Here is a 16457-nt window from a genome sequence, read left to right on the forward strand (position 1 = left end):
ATGTGGTCACGTTGGCATGGTAAGTGAGGAGAGTAAGGAGGAAAATGAGAAGGAGGCGAGGCGTCAAGGGAGCATGGCTTGTGCAGGCTACGCGGCTGACGTCATGCCCTCTCCTACCCTTCTATTCTCCATGGGTACGGTACGCCGACCACGCTAACGGTTTGCTAAAAGTCCCTAATCAAGCAGGCTATCTGTCTAGTGGTATAAGTCGAGAGGACAATGGATGGCGCAAGCAGCCCCCCAATTTTAGGTTTCAGCTTTGTATACATTTATCCTGGGTGGCGGGCTGGCAGGCTGGCAGGCGCACTCGCGTACGGGTTTTAACCTTTCTGCACAGACATGCACACCACTCAGGATAATATTTTTTGTATGCAAATAAATATTATTATTATTATTATCTATTCATTTTTTTCGCATCTCGATTATTTGGGTTAAAAAAGCTATTATACAAGCCAATCCAATCCTATTTATGTTCGGTTTGTGCAAGCTGTTTCGCTGTTGCTGAAGGCAGAAATCGCTTCGACTCTACAGACTGCTGCGAACTTAAGATTTTAGTTGAATTTTGAAGAGTTTGCGCATGCCATTCCTCTCGCCAGCTGATTGAAAAGGTAAATGCATCCAAATATGTGAAACCGTCAGGCTGTCTCCATACTGGTGAGTCGCGATCAACGCTTGGCGGCTGGCTGTCTTGTCTTGCGCTCGGTTTCGGTTTTTTACTATAAGGTGGGCTAGAATTGGTTTAACTTAATAATTTAAAAATCACAAAGGACAGACACGGACATGAAGTAGACAGAACAGCGCTATAGCTGTCCTGTCTACTTCATGTCCGTGTCTGTCCTTTGCGCTTTTTAAATCATCGGTTTTGTATCCGCGCTTATATACTTGAACGGTATGATGTTGAGTGCTTTTTCTACAGAACACAAGATTTTCCCTTCAGTTAGGGCTTTAGTGAAAACCGTAGTTCAACAACATCAAATTGAAATGAACTGCGTACAGCTTTGCGTGTACGAAAGGCAGCTGCTGGCATTTTAACTATGCCAGCAAAGCAGTAGCTTACTTTCCATGCGCTCATTGACCGCGTACACGTAAGCTACATGCTGTTGTTTCCATTTAGCTACAGTGACCTCGATCTAGCTTTCCTCAATGCCATGCCCTCTTCCTGAAACCTTCAAAGCCAAAGGAAGCTTCCCTCTTCCCTGTACCATTGAAATGAGAGAAAGAGAAATACAGCCAACCACTCTCGTGTATCTGCAGATTGAAGCATCTCGATCACCAGATAAAACAAAATAAACATTAGGATGTTCAGGCAGGGTGAGTCTAGTCATGCCAGAGTATGTCAACATATTGTTACACACTCTAGATGAAAAATTTGGCCAGTGCTGTACACTGTTAGCCTGGGGACTGATGTGCATCACGCAGTAGGGATACACGACCACACGCCGGTACGATATGTTCCTCCACATCGAAACAGGTGGGACTGAGGATTGAACCCGTGGGTTCGCTGGGTTCCGCATCAGCTGACATTTTTTTCACAATGTCTCTTACGTGTTGACTGAAGAAGACATATTCTATATAAAAAACTAATATTGCACACCGAGTACCGTTGGTTAGATTTTCTGCAAGATAATGCCACCACATCCTGTTTATTGTGATATGACTTCCGTTTACTGATGCAGTTTCTAGCAGGACACAGCCCGCGTCTGGGATGAGCCAGCCTCGAACGCTGAGCTCCGGTGCGCCGGCGCCAGCGTCGATCGGGCCCAAGAGCCAGGACCTCGTGATTCGTCCCGAAGGCCTCAAGCCCGGTACAAAGCTCCCGGTCGTGTACCACCCGGAGTATAACATCTCCTTTTACGGCCTCGAGAAGATCCACCCTTTTGACGCTGGCAAGTGGGGCAAAATCTTCGACATCCTCAAAAGTAAGGGCCCTCGAGTGCCACATACTCGTCACATCTCTCTCATTCAGCAGTGTTTCATCTGCAGCGGGAACATATATGATGCCACTTGCGGTGCAGAGTTGGCAATGCACGCGGCTGCCACATGAAGCAACGGGTTTGAACCCCGCTCAGCGTAGTTATTTTCTTTTATCGATCAATGTTCTTTAGAAAATTCTCAGATGTCATCGTGTGTTCTGGTTCGAAACAGTCCTAAACGCACCGCGTGTATAAGAGCAGCAGTAACGCGCGCTTCGTGACGGTCGCCCTTTTGTCTTCGTCGCAAAATGCCAGTATACTGTTCTCTTGGTGACTCGTCAAACATTTTAACGAGGCGCAAATTCATCTTTTTAAGTTATATTTATTTCCAGTTCACATTCATCTTCTGTTTTTATTTGTAGCAATATACTGGATGTTTCATAGAATTCCGAACAAATTGCCCATGCATAAAGTGTGCGTTGGGCAGAAAAAGGTGGTGCCTTATTGGTCTCCGCCAAAGAGCCCTATTTATGGAAAATTTAAAATGTTTGGTATAATTAGATTCTTACGGCAAGAATATTTGCTCCAGGAGCCCAGTGAACACATGATAAAAGTTTTAAAAGAAAATGGCTTCACCTAACAAAATACAACACTTCAAATAAAAATCCTTAATTGCCTATGAGTAATGAACTTATGATGAATAAATTAGAAGGTATATGGTTTTGATTAGAAACTTTTCTGGGAATCATTGAAAACCTTTAAGTGGGAGCATCGTTTACAAAAATATAAGGCAAACAACTTTATCCAGCATTTAAAAAAAGAAAAAGAAATTCAATCTGAACGCGTTTTTAAGTTTTAGTTTCCTATCAGATTGTGTCTTGGCACCAGCGTCCCGCTTTCTCTATGGCCAAAGCTCGCAGCTAATTCGGCATTCTTTGAAGCTTATTCTCACAATAGGATTCAAACCTCTTGGCATTTTATTTCACCGACTTAAGCCACACCTCCTTCTCTTCTATGAGGGAGCTGAGGTGATAGTTTTTTTTTATATTCAAGGACAGTTCCAATTAAAGATTTTTTCGGCTATCACCGATTTTGATGAAACCGGCTCGAAGATTACTTTCCGGGGATCATCAGTACCGAAAACCCTGAGCCCTGCTCATGACATGTGCGTTGAATTGAAGGGTGTCTTGTGGCTGGTGACATAATTCCACGGATTTCTGTGCTGAGCATATGCTTTGTTTGCAGGGCATGGTTGCAGGCTTTAACCAATCATACAAATTTTTACAAATGGCTGTTTTTTTGTTTTTTTTATTTATGCCTGAATCGCCAATTGAACATTCACCCAAGTCCTTTTGGAATCTGGGCTAGTACCAGTCACTTCTGTAAAAAAAAAAAATAATAATAATAAAAAAAAAAATAGAATAATCATTTTGAAGACAGAAAAGAAAAATTAAAGGAAGAGAACTTTATGGGGTAACCTTACAAGTGGATGCTCTTTTGCAGTTGTACAGGAATGCAGTCGCCAGGAAACAGATCCTAGGACCGATTCTGAGACACGCCAATAAGTAAGGTATTAAGCCAATCATGTGCAAAATATTAAATTATTTGTTTCTATGAACTAATGCCTGCCAGATTGGCACCTTCAGTTTGGATGTCATCTAGAATTCTGAGATCATGAATAGACTCGGTGAGCGTCCTTGTGATGTACAAGAATTTAGATTGTTTTCTTCAACATGAAAGTTAGGACTTTACCGTGGTGTCTATTGCACTCTGTGCAGATTCTGGGTTGTTGAATGCCACCAACTTCCATGTCCCCCATGAAGCTACCAAGCAGGAGTTGCTTCTGGTCCATTCCCAGTCCTACCTCAACAAGCTGAAGGTATGCTGCAGCAAGTTTGGCTTTCTGCACTTGTTGTTCAGCTGTCAAGCTTGAAACTGTTCATTAATAGCCAACTGCATGCTTAATATAATTCAATCACAGCACCTCTCATGAAACAGTTACATAGGACTCTGTGGTGGGCTCAGTGATATGGACAGCCTTGTGAGTGGTAGGCAATGGCTTCTGCATCATACAACACTAATTCTTATTTTGTCATGATGTTAATTTCTAGAATATTATTCCTAGATTTTTGAAGTGGCAACTGTCAAAGGAACAAGCATTTCAATTTGAGTGGCCAAATTGGCCATTGTGACCTGTGTACATATTTAGCAAAAACACTGTCCTTCACATTGAAATTTCACTATAAAGCTCTTTAGTCCAAAATTTGTAGTCACGACAATCGTCTTTTAGTTAAAACCTGCCTAGAAAAAATTCATTCACTATGCACAAAGTGGCCAATTACACTTTAACTCTTTGATGGCCGCCGCCATACATGTACGGTGGTGATTACACAGTTGAGGTACCTGCCTAAATTATAAATATTATATTTACACAGTGTTTCCCTTTGCTGGACTATTTATAGTTTTCAAATTAGATGCAAGGGGAGCATTGGCTCTTCCGATTCAGACTTCCAACGCTTCTTGGAATTCAACTTAGAGGATGAGAGCTCATCAGCCAACGGAGAAGCTCTGTAAGTATCTCCGGTTAGGGATTTAAAGCCTCTGGAATGTCGCGGGAGTGGACGCACCAAAATGAAACCGAATGGGTGAAATGTGACAACTTTTCACTTTAAGTAATTTCATTTGATGCCTTTAAGCTTAAACAGCTTGCAAGCACTGTATGTGCTTCTGCTGGATAATTAAGGAGAAACCTTCGCATTGACCATTTCTTTGTATTGTTCCTTTGGAACCAAAACACTAGGTAACATCTTTTGGGAGAAAAAAAAAAAAATCTGTAATTAGCTACATGAAAAGGAAACCTTTTACAATTTACTTATTTGATAGACAAAGTCCCCTAGCGAGAAGTTGAATCTTAAAAATACTTCAAGGTCACCATATCATTGGGTCTTCAGTGAAACAACCACAATGACCAGTCTATTTAAAAACTTGCATTTCAAGATGCTAAGCTTCCAAACAGCCTTTGGGGCACTCCAGTCTATCAGTAAAGTTTATTGCCTATAAATCCTTAGTGAGACCGGATTTTTAACGTGCAGCAGTTGTCTGGGATCTGCACAACGAAGAAAACAAAAAATAAATTGAAAAAAATGCAAGGGAAAGCGGTTCAGTTCATCTATAACTTCTACATTCGGTGTGCGCCTTTCAGCCAGCTCTTGCAGAATGCCAAACTCTAGTTTAGATGTCGGAAAGATTTATTGAAATATTTCTACCTACCGTAAAATACCGGGCAAGCGCCTACTCTAGATTTAGAGATAGTCTCAAAAAAATTAAGAATGGGTGCTTGACCAGTCATCAATTTTACATATCAATTTGTGCTGTGAATATTTTCTCATATATTACAAATTTGGGAATGGGCGCTTAGTGTGAAATGGGGTGGATGCGCGGTATTCTGCGGTAATTATTATGCAAAGGCAACTGTTTTTTCAGCCATCGATAACAAGGTGACAGTCTCACTTCTCAGTTACAAGGTTTTCTGCTACAAATGATGCATTTCACCATCCATGTTTTCTGCTAACTGTTTCGGAGCAGAATGTCCCTCCAGTTGTTATCGTCAGTAGTGGCCCTTGTCTTTGTTCCTATCTAAAATTGAATAGACAATGTGCTCAAAGCTTTATATTCATTTTCTTTTTTTGTCGCTGTTGTGATCGATTTTGTTTGCTTTGATTGTTAATTTGTTATTTTTCGGGTATTCGGCGGTTATTTTACTGCGGTGTTTTGATAACCCAGCACCCTTACCATGCTGAGAATCTTTTGTTTGCAGCAGTGCAGCAGAGTGCTGGACGAAATTTTTTTAAGTGGTGGTAGATCTTCTGTGTATATGTTTGTGTGTGTACTACTCTTACTGCAGCCTGGGCGAGGCAAGCAGTACCATTTAGTAAATATATAAAAATAAAGCTCTAAGAATAGGAACACAAAAACCATGACAGCACACGTCATGTCATGCAAGCTCTTTCATAGTGCTTATTAGGTCTTATCATATGGTAAAGGCCCGTTCACGGATGCATCTCAGCATTGACATACTGACTCGGTGCTGACTCAGTGTATGAGTTATAGCGCTGCACTGTGCGTGTCAGCAAAAAAGGTGGGGTAGCATGCATCACAGTGTTAACACAGTACTGATACAGCACAAAGTCAGTGCTTTGTGTTAAGTACTGAATTAGCGCTGGGGCGTATACGTGAACACACTGCGTGACACTGTTAACATGAACAACCAATCGCCTTTTTTTTCTGTTTATTTTTCTACAATCAAAAGGCTGTCAAATTTGGGGGCTTTACGTGCCAAACCTACGACGGGCATCTGGCACGCCCCAGCGGAGGACTGAGGATTAATTTCGACCACCTGGGGATCTTTTGACGTGCAACCGAAAGCTCGGTTACACGGCGCCTTCTCCGCAATAAGCCTCCGTCATATTGCGGGCACCTCGGTCGGGATTCGAACCCGCCACCTGGGGATCCGTAGGCCGGCGCTCTCGCCTCGGAGCCACCGAGGCGGCTGTATAATCAAAAGGCTGTCTTCAATGCCTATTAGTGTGATGGAAAGTGCTCGTTTGAATCACTGACCTAAGCTGTAATGTTTGATACCTGCCAATACCCTTTCGACAAAAAACACGAAAGAAAGCCGTTATCGTGTTTGCACTAACAGTATGGCACAGCGTACACACTCCCAATCTCGTATTTTGACGAACGTTTTTGCGGACGGCGGAGTTAGTGGTTACGTCGAGCCCTGGCGGTGCTGAGCAGACTTCCCCTTGTGCAGTGGAGTGCGTATGTGGCCACGGTGACAGAGGTTCCCTTTGTGGCCTTCCTGCCCAACTGCATGGTGCAGCGCCGGGTTCTCAGGCCATTCCGATACCAGACGGCAGGCACCATACTGGTGAGTGAGAGTTAGAAGTTGAACAACCTAGTGCATTTTTGATTATGGATTAAAAAATAAACAAAGTTTGAGCGGTCATCAGTTTGAAACGTGTAGCGTTTACAGGGCTAGCCTTGGACATTTTGTGTTTGTGGCATGTAGCCTCGATGAAATCACAGTGTCACATGACATCATGAGGTAACGTGACACTATGATGTTACATCACTTTTTTCGTGTGCATCAAGATGTCACACAAAGCAAAGTGTCATGTGACGTCATAGTTTCATGTGACATGGCATAATGTAACACTGGCATTATGTGGCACCGTGATGTCATGTGACATAACGTCATGTGGTATTTTGAGATCACATGACACTGTGACATGTGACATCATGATGTCAGGTGACATTATGACATTGCGTGACATTGTGATGACTACATATTTTTTCACTATGGGCTAATAATCCTGGCCATATTTATAAGCAACCATTTCTTATAGATATATCCGTAGATTTGGTCTCCCAATTTCTGCAAAACATTCAGGCTATAGTTGGTGACAGGCTATAAATTCAGCGGAAGCTCTGCCTCCAGCACACATCCGTTGCCTTCCGACAAGCGTGCGATGGAGTGTGACAGGCTTCTGTATTCTTAAAGGGACACTGATATTTATGCTAGCCAAGGTTTTTAGTTGTACATGACATATGAGAGCCCAACTACCCAGAATAGAATTGTCAGTTCGAAATTCGTTTTTTTTCCGCCCCAAAACCGCCGACCGAGAACTGGCTGGTTTGAGTCGCGCCCACTCTCTTCCCCGTGGTCACGGGCCGTTTTTTAAGGTTTAGACACAACTACCAAATTTAATCAAAGTTGTGGGTCATTAAAGGCACTCACTAAATATTAAAAATACAAAAAAATATGAAACCCATTTCTTGTGGCTTTTAAAAAGCTGCAAATATGTTGATTGGAAAAAAACGTTGCACAGACAACTGGAAGCATTCTGTGCGTTCAGGGCATAATTCTCAACATGGCGTCGTATCGCGTATCGTGGGACCCAAGGGGGGCGATGGCAGCGGACGATGGGCGTGGGACCTCTACTTCAGAACTGTCATTTGCGCTACCGGCGAATCTGTCTTCTATTGAAAGAGAAATTTTGGACTGAAAAACAATTAGGATTTATTCCGTACGACCTGCCCGACCACAAGCCGATTTGCACAAAATCGTTACCGAGTCGTCGCCCCTTCTTGTGGCTGAAGACATCGCTTGTCTTATGAACACGAATTGGTAAGAGCTTGAAAAACGCACCAACATCAAGCGCAAAGTGCATACTTCGAGTTGAATATGCATGCGTACGATTTCTTTACTAGGTGCGAATGTGGCCAATCCGGGGTGCTGCCCGACTTCAAGCCTGGCGAGTGTCTTTGCTGCAGGGAAATTGGCAACAAACTTCCCGACCTACAGTCGACCGGCAGCATTACTACGAATGAGGAGTTCCCCCTTGTCTGCCTGAACATTGCGATGTTAAAACTATCATACTTCGAGCTCCACGATAGGAAGCTGCCTATGCCCAAGGACATCTGCAAGTCTATGTTGTTAGGAAAAACAATTATTTCACGTTGTAGAGTAGCTCAGTGGAAAGGTGTCCGCTTCGTACACAGCGGATCCTGGTTCAGTCCTTTGTGTGGGCATATAATTTTTTATTTTTGTTTTGTCCAACATTTTGGTATACTCACATATTTTTTTTTTTTACAATTATCACTGAAAAAAAAAAACTCTCTGGACGAAGCGTCGCTGAACTAGTTGTATGGAGCTCCCCTTTTGACATCTGCAAACTCAACGTAGTCACTTTGCAAGGGACATATAAATCGGCTAGCGTCTGCTTTCCGAGGTGCTCAAAAATGTTCTGCCGGAATTGCAGCCAGCCGTTGGGCTCGATCCCGTTGATTTTTTGGGAACTTTTGTGCACTCTGCCGCACAATGCCACTTTTGGATGCGGAGCCTGTGAGGCAGCTCCCCACGCAACATGTTGGGGGCATTCTTTTCGGAGCCGATCACGGGCATTCGACACTCATTTCCAATTCTTCAGTGTACAAAAAAAAAATCTCATCTTGAAGTGCAGAACAGCGAGCAGAACGAACATAATTGGAAAGCAATCGCACAACAAACGATACCCGCGTCGTCTGCTGCTCTCCCCCCCCTCCCCCTTCCCCAGAAGAATGCGGTTGGGTGTAGCCACATAACTTCCGGCACTCGCTTTCTCCTCTATATTTCTCCGACCCCCGTGCGCAGGTTTCGGTTTTGGTTTCGAGCAGTTTTGTTTCTTGGCTTTATTAAAAATATACATGACTCTGTAGCAAAATATTGGTTGTCCTTTGACACCATACTAAATCGCCTGGCGAAAAATTTAATTTTTTTTAAGGGGTGGCAGTGTTCCTTTAACTTGTCACTGACTATAGCACAGATTGGACGTGCTCATTCTGCAACACCAACCTCGTCGGAACTGCCTTGTGTTCGGCAAGCTAGGCTTTTGTCTGGACGCCGGCAGCCGAGACGGTGTTTGCAGAAACGCGCTTTAAACTTTGCAAGGTGTGTAGACAAAACGAATGTGGGAGCCTCTCATTGAAGTCAACACAGCAGCACTAGGCTTACGCCTAGTGCTGCTGTGTCGGCGAATTGATATGTTGATGAAACGTCGTTGGTTGAACCGATTGCCACCGCAAGTGTGCGAACCAGTCTCGAAATTGTGGTGCTACGCGGCACAGGCGGCCGGCCTGGCTCTGGACCACGGCTGGGCGGTGCACCTAGGAGGGGGCTTTCACCATGCAAGCGCCAACCAGGGAGGCGGCTTCTGCTGCTACGCCGACATCACCCTGGCCGTCCAGACCCTCCGGGGACAGGGCCGCATACGCCGGGCCATGGTCGTGGACCTGGACGCACACCAGGCAAGTTATTCCCTTGTCCGTACGTGCCGGATCTCAAAGGGCTTCAGAGATCTACGGCAGTGTTTCCCAAACTGTGGGTCACGACCCCAAGGGGAGTTGAAACAGATTCACCGGCATGTCACGAAGTGGCTCGGGAACTTGGAAAAAAATGCATATTTTGCTTCTTCCCAGTGAGACGTCGATAATAAAACGAAGGACAAATCTTAGCTGAGCATTGACATAGTTACTGCAGCGTTCAAACTTTGCCCTCTTTTTGGGAAACCGTGCTCTGGCAAACAAGCTCACTTAGTGCAGTCATTACTGCTGGCGTGCATTTAATTTTGTGATGGCTTTTAGCTTGGCATGTTCTATCTTCCCGTATTAACCGAAATAAAGTTTCAGGTTGAATCCTGTGTGTTTTCGGTCATGCACCGAAATCGAAAGGCTTGTGGACAGTAAAAAGCTGAGGGGGGGGGTTATATTTTTGATGGGTCTCATGGTAGCAGAGTTTGGGAAGCACTGGCCTACACCATAGACCCAATGGCGTGACGGCCCTTTTGAAGGGACTGCAGACCGTATTTTCCGGTGCTTAGGTCACAGTTTTACAGCGGTAGCTTTGAGTGCCCCATCCCGGCAAAAAATGGCCATATATGAATGCAAAGCCCCATTCTACAGCAGAGGCACTGATCTCCTCCTCCCCATCGTCCCTCACACACGGCAAGGCCCTCTCTTGCTACCCCCTCCCTTCCCTGCTGTAGGCCACCACTGTTCCCACATGATCATGGGAAGAATGCTCTTCCTTCCTCCACCTCCTCCCCCCTTACCTCTCCGGCAACCACCATTGTGAAATACCCACAGGGTCAGAATGTGCTGACATGCCCCCATGCCCGACCCACTGCCGCCACCCGAAGTATGTACAGCACATTGGCTACAGGCAAATGTCCTTCAATATGCCTTTTCACAATGTAGCAGCTACCGCTGTCCTTTGCAGCACACTTTATGTGGTCATTTGCAATCTTTTTACAAAATTACTGTCGCTGCGTTTCACAGGTGCGACATACAGGGTGTTATTTATTAACAGATTTGTTTAAAAAAGGCCATGAAAGCTACACTTATATGGATTGTGCAGGTGAATTATATGGCCAGGGGGACGTCATATAGTGAGCTAATTGTAACAATCAGTTGGCTGATTAAGTAAACATTGTTAATTAACTCTTTAATTAGAAAAAATTAACATATGGTTTCAATCAGAAACTTGCTGAGCGTCATTGAAAATCACTGAATCAGTAAATGTCTGAAACACTGAGCGCATGAGAAGTGCAGTAGTGCGCTAAAGTTACCACTCGTGCTGCAGGAGCAAGGCTACCGGTGCGACAACGCGCCCACACAATCTTTTCCCGCCTCTTATCGTAGCCCCAGCCGTGTACCTGCTGCACGAGTGGTGCCTTTAGGTCACTACTACCCTTCCCATGCACTCAAAGTACTTCTGAAAATGATTGATTGAGTTGTTTTCCATGACGCTCAGCAGGTTTCTCATTGTAACCATATGTCTATTTTAACTAATTAAAGAGTTAATGAACAAATTGTACTTAATTAACCGACTGATAGTTACAATTAGCCCCTATACTATGTCCCCCTGGCCATATAACTCACCTGCACAAACCGCGTAACTAGCTTTCACAGCTTTTAGAGCGCAGCTCTTAGGCGCCCGTTTCCGGCTTGAGCGACGTCGCCGTCGGCGTAACTGCGCTTTGCATCCTGGGACGTTTTCATAATGACGTCACGAGGGTCATGAGTGATGTCACAGTGTGCCTAAATTTAGCAGGAATATTTCCCCACTAAATTTAGCTGGCAATGTAGTGAAAATTTCCCGCGAAATGGGAGGGGAGCATGAGAGGAGGGGGAGGAGGGGCATACTCTCCCCTCTATACCCTCCCTTTCCTCCTCAAGAGCTGCACTCTAATTCGGCATTACAGGGAGCTGTAAACGTCTTTCATTTCTTTTCTAAATGAATCTGTTACGCGTAAAAAAAGGAATGCTTTGCACATGCCTTTTTTTATACATCTACTGACCTTAGAAGTGCACTAAACTGCTTTCTGTGATAGTCTATTGGGCATAACTAAATCCATGGGTTCTAAGCATCCTAAAAAACCAAACACTATATTCACGCATGGCCGATTTCTTTATTAAAATCGGTAACAAGGACAGATTACCTCGGAACTATCGCAGACACTGAGGGCTCCGTCAGACGAGGAGAAAGGCTTCACCTTCTCTGTTGGTGCACTCTGGTGTTTTCGACAGTTCTGGGGTAATCTGTCTTTGATACCGATTTGATACGGAATATGTGGTAAATTGACCTAATGGGTCGTGCTACGATTTCCCACAGAGGTGTCTCTAAGTGGTTAATTTATTTTTTGAAAGTGGGCAAATATGAGCTCACTTCAGTCACAAGGGGAGTTAGCTATTGTCTGCCTGATTGGAGTCGTTTGCTGTGTGATCAACAGATGTGGGAAGAAAATTTGTCACGGTTGTCTCGACGTCGGCACACTCTCGTTCATTATGTGAATATCGATAAGTGGTTGGACATGGCCTCTGCGGAAAGTCAATTCACGGACCTTGTTCGTGAACTGCATGAAGGTAATTTTTCAGACACGCTTCCACTGATGTGGATTGCCTCCAGGGCAGTCTCGAACAACATCCTTTCAGAGTTAACAGTAAATCACTATAAGCAAGTAAATTAAGCCTGTTCCTCCATAAAAGAAGGCTTATTAACACAAACTGTGGTTGAACTCGTCGCAGGGAAATGGCTATGCCCGAGATTTCATGGGCGACCAGGATGTCTACATCATGGACGTCTACAACAAAGGCATCTATCCTCACGACGAATATGCCAAAAGTTGGTGAATGCTTTTGTTTTTTTCGTCTTTAGTTTTTTCCTACTGAAGGAAACACAGGCTACTATCCTGGCTTTTGGAAAAGCTAAAAGGAACTGTTATATAAGTACCTCAGATTCGATTTCATCGGTCGAGGTGCGTAATCAGCATATTATTGCCTACAAGATTTGCATACAACATGATGGCATTGCGAAAATGAAAAATAGTACATTAGCAGTTTTGTTGGAAAAGTTGCAGAACCTTGCACAAAGCTTGCACTGAGCAGCTTCTTTTCGTATAACTCAAATCCTGCTACTACGAAATTGACAGGACATAAAAAAGATTATTGTCGTGGGATCTTCAAGCGTTGAAAAATTAACTTAGGTAATACTTCAATATCTGTATTGCTAAGTACCTACCTAAAAAGGCCTCCCTGGCAGAGCTATGGCATTACTAGTCTCTTCTGTAGAATGCATAGTTTTTGCAAGATAATTTTGACCTGTATTTTGTGTAATACTTATGGCCTATTAATGCAGACCAAAGTAAAGAAAAATTATGATAATTTGAAAAGATCAATTAAACCAGATAATTTTATTTAAATCAGAATAATTTTATTTGAATCATTGTAGAATATTGTGGGGATTCTTTACCAATTTTTCATCATAGCAGACTGATTGATCAATTCGTCCGATTACTGATAACAATGTGGAAGAAAGCATTACCATATTTTCCAGACTATAGTTCGCAGACTACACATGTTTAAAAGTTTGAGTTTTACGTGGTGTGGACTATGCAATGATTTTGTTTTTTACATCATTCTTGATGATGAGACATATTGTTAATGACATGTAGTATTAACTGTGATTTATGTGTGAAAGAACCTTCTTTGTATGCTAGTAAAGAAGGCATTTTTCAAGGTGTGCTGATCATCATTTTTATGTTCGGATTAGCTAAGTGCAGACTGTGCATGGCGTGCGGACTATCTAAGCACAATCTTTTATTTTTTACCCCGAATTTGCTTTTGCGGACTCTACATCGAGTGGGGACTATAGTCCGGAAAATACGGTACAGTAAATGTAAAGTACAGATTAACTAACTTTTTGTTGCTGTAATGCCCGCTATACTAAAACTATATAAGCTTGATTATCTTTGTTATAAAACCTTATTTGATTTTAGAGCGCAGCTCTTAGGGGCCCGTTCCCGGCTTAAGCGGCGTCGGCGTAACCAAGGTCACACTAAGGTCACGCGGCCCCCCAAGGTCACGTGACCCCCAAGGTTACCCCAAGGTCACGTGACCCCTCCCCCAGAGTCACGTGACCCCCAAGGTCACGTGACACCCAAAGTCATAAGACCCCCCGAGGTCACGTGACCCCCCCCCTCCCCCCCCCGAAGTCATGTGACACCCCCCCCCCCCCCCCCCGAGGTCACGTGACCACCCCCCAGGGTCACGTGACCTCCCCTATGACGTCATCGTCACTGATGACGTCACCGGCATCCGCATCGTCATCGTCATCATCACTGATGACGTCATCAGTGACGTCACTGATGACCTCACCGGCATCCGCATCGTCATCACTGATGACGTCATCAGAGACGTCACTGATGACCTCACCGGCATCCGCATCGTCATCATCACGGATGACGTCATCAGTGACGTCACTGATGACGTCACCGACATCCGCATCATCATCGTCATCATCGCTGATGACGTCATCGGAGTCCGCATCGTCATCGTCACTGATGACGTCATCAGTGACGTCACTGATGACATCATCGGCATCGTCATGTGACCCCCCCCAGGTCACTTCACCCCCCCAGTACCCTTCCCTCCTCCTCCTCAAGAGCTGCGCTCTAATTCGGTGTTACAGGGAGTTGTAAACGGCTTTCACTTTTTTTCTTTCGAGTTTTTACTTGGTTACAGTAGGACATTACTTTCCTTGTGTTTGTTTCTTACATTCTGCACTCTGATTTTATTGCAGTAGGACATTATGTACGTGAAAAACAAAGAAAAATGTAAAAATCAAGCTCATCATCGTTCCGATTTGCTCGTAAGAGCACTTCTTTTTGCTTGTGTTCTGCCTTATATAAACCTTTCTTGCTCAATATTTTGTTAAACTAAATACAAAACAAATGAATATAGGAAGTTCTAACATATGATAGACAAACATGAATTAAAAAAATATTTACGGGGATACTTTTTGAGGTAAAGGTTTGATTTATATCGTCACAGTAAAACTGTCTTGATATAAATCAGGACTTAAGTCACAATTTAAATCATATTGATTCTTATTTTCCACCCTGATATAGGCTTACAGACAAAATTTTGGGGAACATACAGCTAGGTTAAATATGTACATCTTTGTCTCATTGTCGCAGACAATTAATTTTTTTGGGGGGAAGGGGGGGGGGGGGGGGGCAGGAATGGAGGTGTTTCTATTAAAGGGGTGGTGCAGCAATTTGCGGACTTTGGCTAATTAATTGCGGGAATTGATCCCGGCGACATATAACACGAAGGACCGAAAACTATTCTTTCCCGCTTGCCCTAGTTTTCATTAAAAAAAATAAAAGAAATTGGTATCTCTGGCACCCCTCAACTCAACATTGAAGCGGCACCAGCTTCGCCTGTGACGTCATTCGGAGTGGCGTTGGTTTCCGGTTGGGTGCTTCTGGCTTCCGTTTCCCCAGCGCTCACCGGCTCGCCAGGCTCGCCGCTCTCCCGTCGATTCCCGACCAACATGGCGGCATGGGCGGACGGCCTGAGCGACGTCGAGCGCAAGATGCTTGCGTATAGTAAGTCAGTTGGACTTGTGCGGCGGGGCAGTCGAAGTTGAGGTCGAGACACCAGGAACAATAACGATACCACAATACTACGGACCACGACCAACGCACTCCGTCGAGCGAGGGAAAGACAAAACGTCCGGGTTGCTCGTGTAGCCGCCGTAGGCGCCTCGGGCGTCGACGGATGACAGCGACGGCAGGTTTGGTTGACTTGCGGTAGATGGCGCCACAAATCTTTTAGCGGAAATTTTAGGCTTTTGAAGCGTTTCTGCATGCCTAAACAACAAGATTTTTTCAAACTTAACCTTAAATCAAGCTTACAATTGCCTAACTCTATCACTTACAAAAACCACTCCGAATGACGTCACACCACAGGTTCCATTTGCGGCCACCATGTGGCCGCAGGTTGGAAAAAAAAATGTTTTTTATTTTGCGATTACGCAGCGAAATAGAGGTATTTTGGGGTATGGTGGCACTTTTTCTCTTACTTATGCCGAAGTAAACAATATAAACAATACAAGATGCACATTTGTTCAGTGTTAAAATCATTACACCGCCCCTTTAAAGGGACTCTGAGGGGGCTTCTGAGATCGCCTAATTGTGGTGATAACTCGCTCTGCGGTCTTTAAGCGTCCTAAAAATCTTTAAATCATGACGATGTGCAGCCGATTTCGCCATTAAAAAAAGCTATTAAAGGTTGAATACACCAAAGTCACTGCAGAGAATGGGAGGAGCCTTTCCCGAAACCAGAACTAGTGTCGGGCAATAGCAACTGGAAGATCTTTGAGTCTCCGACGGATGGACCCGCGTAGTAATATCTCAAATGGGCGCGGCTTGTCCCCTGGATAGCCCAGATGTAGCCCGGGCCAGACTTTGGACGCCCAGACAAAGTCGATTGCCATTGTAGCCATCGCGGATGATGACGGATCATGGATTGCAAAGCACGCTTGGAATTCACCTGCATCGCTGACGCAATCTGCAAGGAAGACCGATGCGATGAGTTAGTCTAGTGAGCGGGCGCTCGAAAGCAGACGAACAGACACATCACTTCCGCAAAAACCGAAAA

General features: G+C 44.3%; 1 protein-coding gene across 1 annotated transcript in view; it reads left to right on the forward strand.

Moving 5' to 3' along the window:
* The first annotated feature begins 482 nt into the window (after positions 1-482).
* The window catches only part of LOC115325747 (histone deacetylase 11), a 42554-nt gene continuing 26579 nt past the window's right edge, over positions 483-16457 (forward strand). Inside the window, exons 1-6 of the mRNA XM_042291910.1 lie at positions 483-608; positions 1677-1919; positions 3692-3792; positions 6727-6843; positions 9582-9761; positions 12540-12636. Of these exons, the coding sequence (XP_042147844.1) occupies positions 1706-1919; positions 3692-3792; positions 6727-6843; positions 9582-9761; positions 12540-12636 (709 nt within the window). The 5' untranslated portion in view covers positions 483-608; positions 1677-1705. The remainder of the gene's footprint in view (positions 609-1676; positions 1920-3691; positions 3793-6726; positions 6844-9581; positions 9762-12539; positions 12637-16457) is intronic.

This window comes from Ixodes scapularis, unplaced genomic scaffold, assembly GCF_016920785.2.
Source record: "Ixodes scapularis isolate PalLabHiFi unplaced genomic scaffold, ASM1692078v2 PGA_scaffold2__306_contigs__length_199485367, whole genome shotgun sequence".
Taxonomy (NCBI): domain Eukaryota; kingdom Metazoa; phylum Arthropoda; class Arachnida; order Ixodida; family Ixodidae; genus Ixodes; species Ixodes scapularis.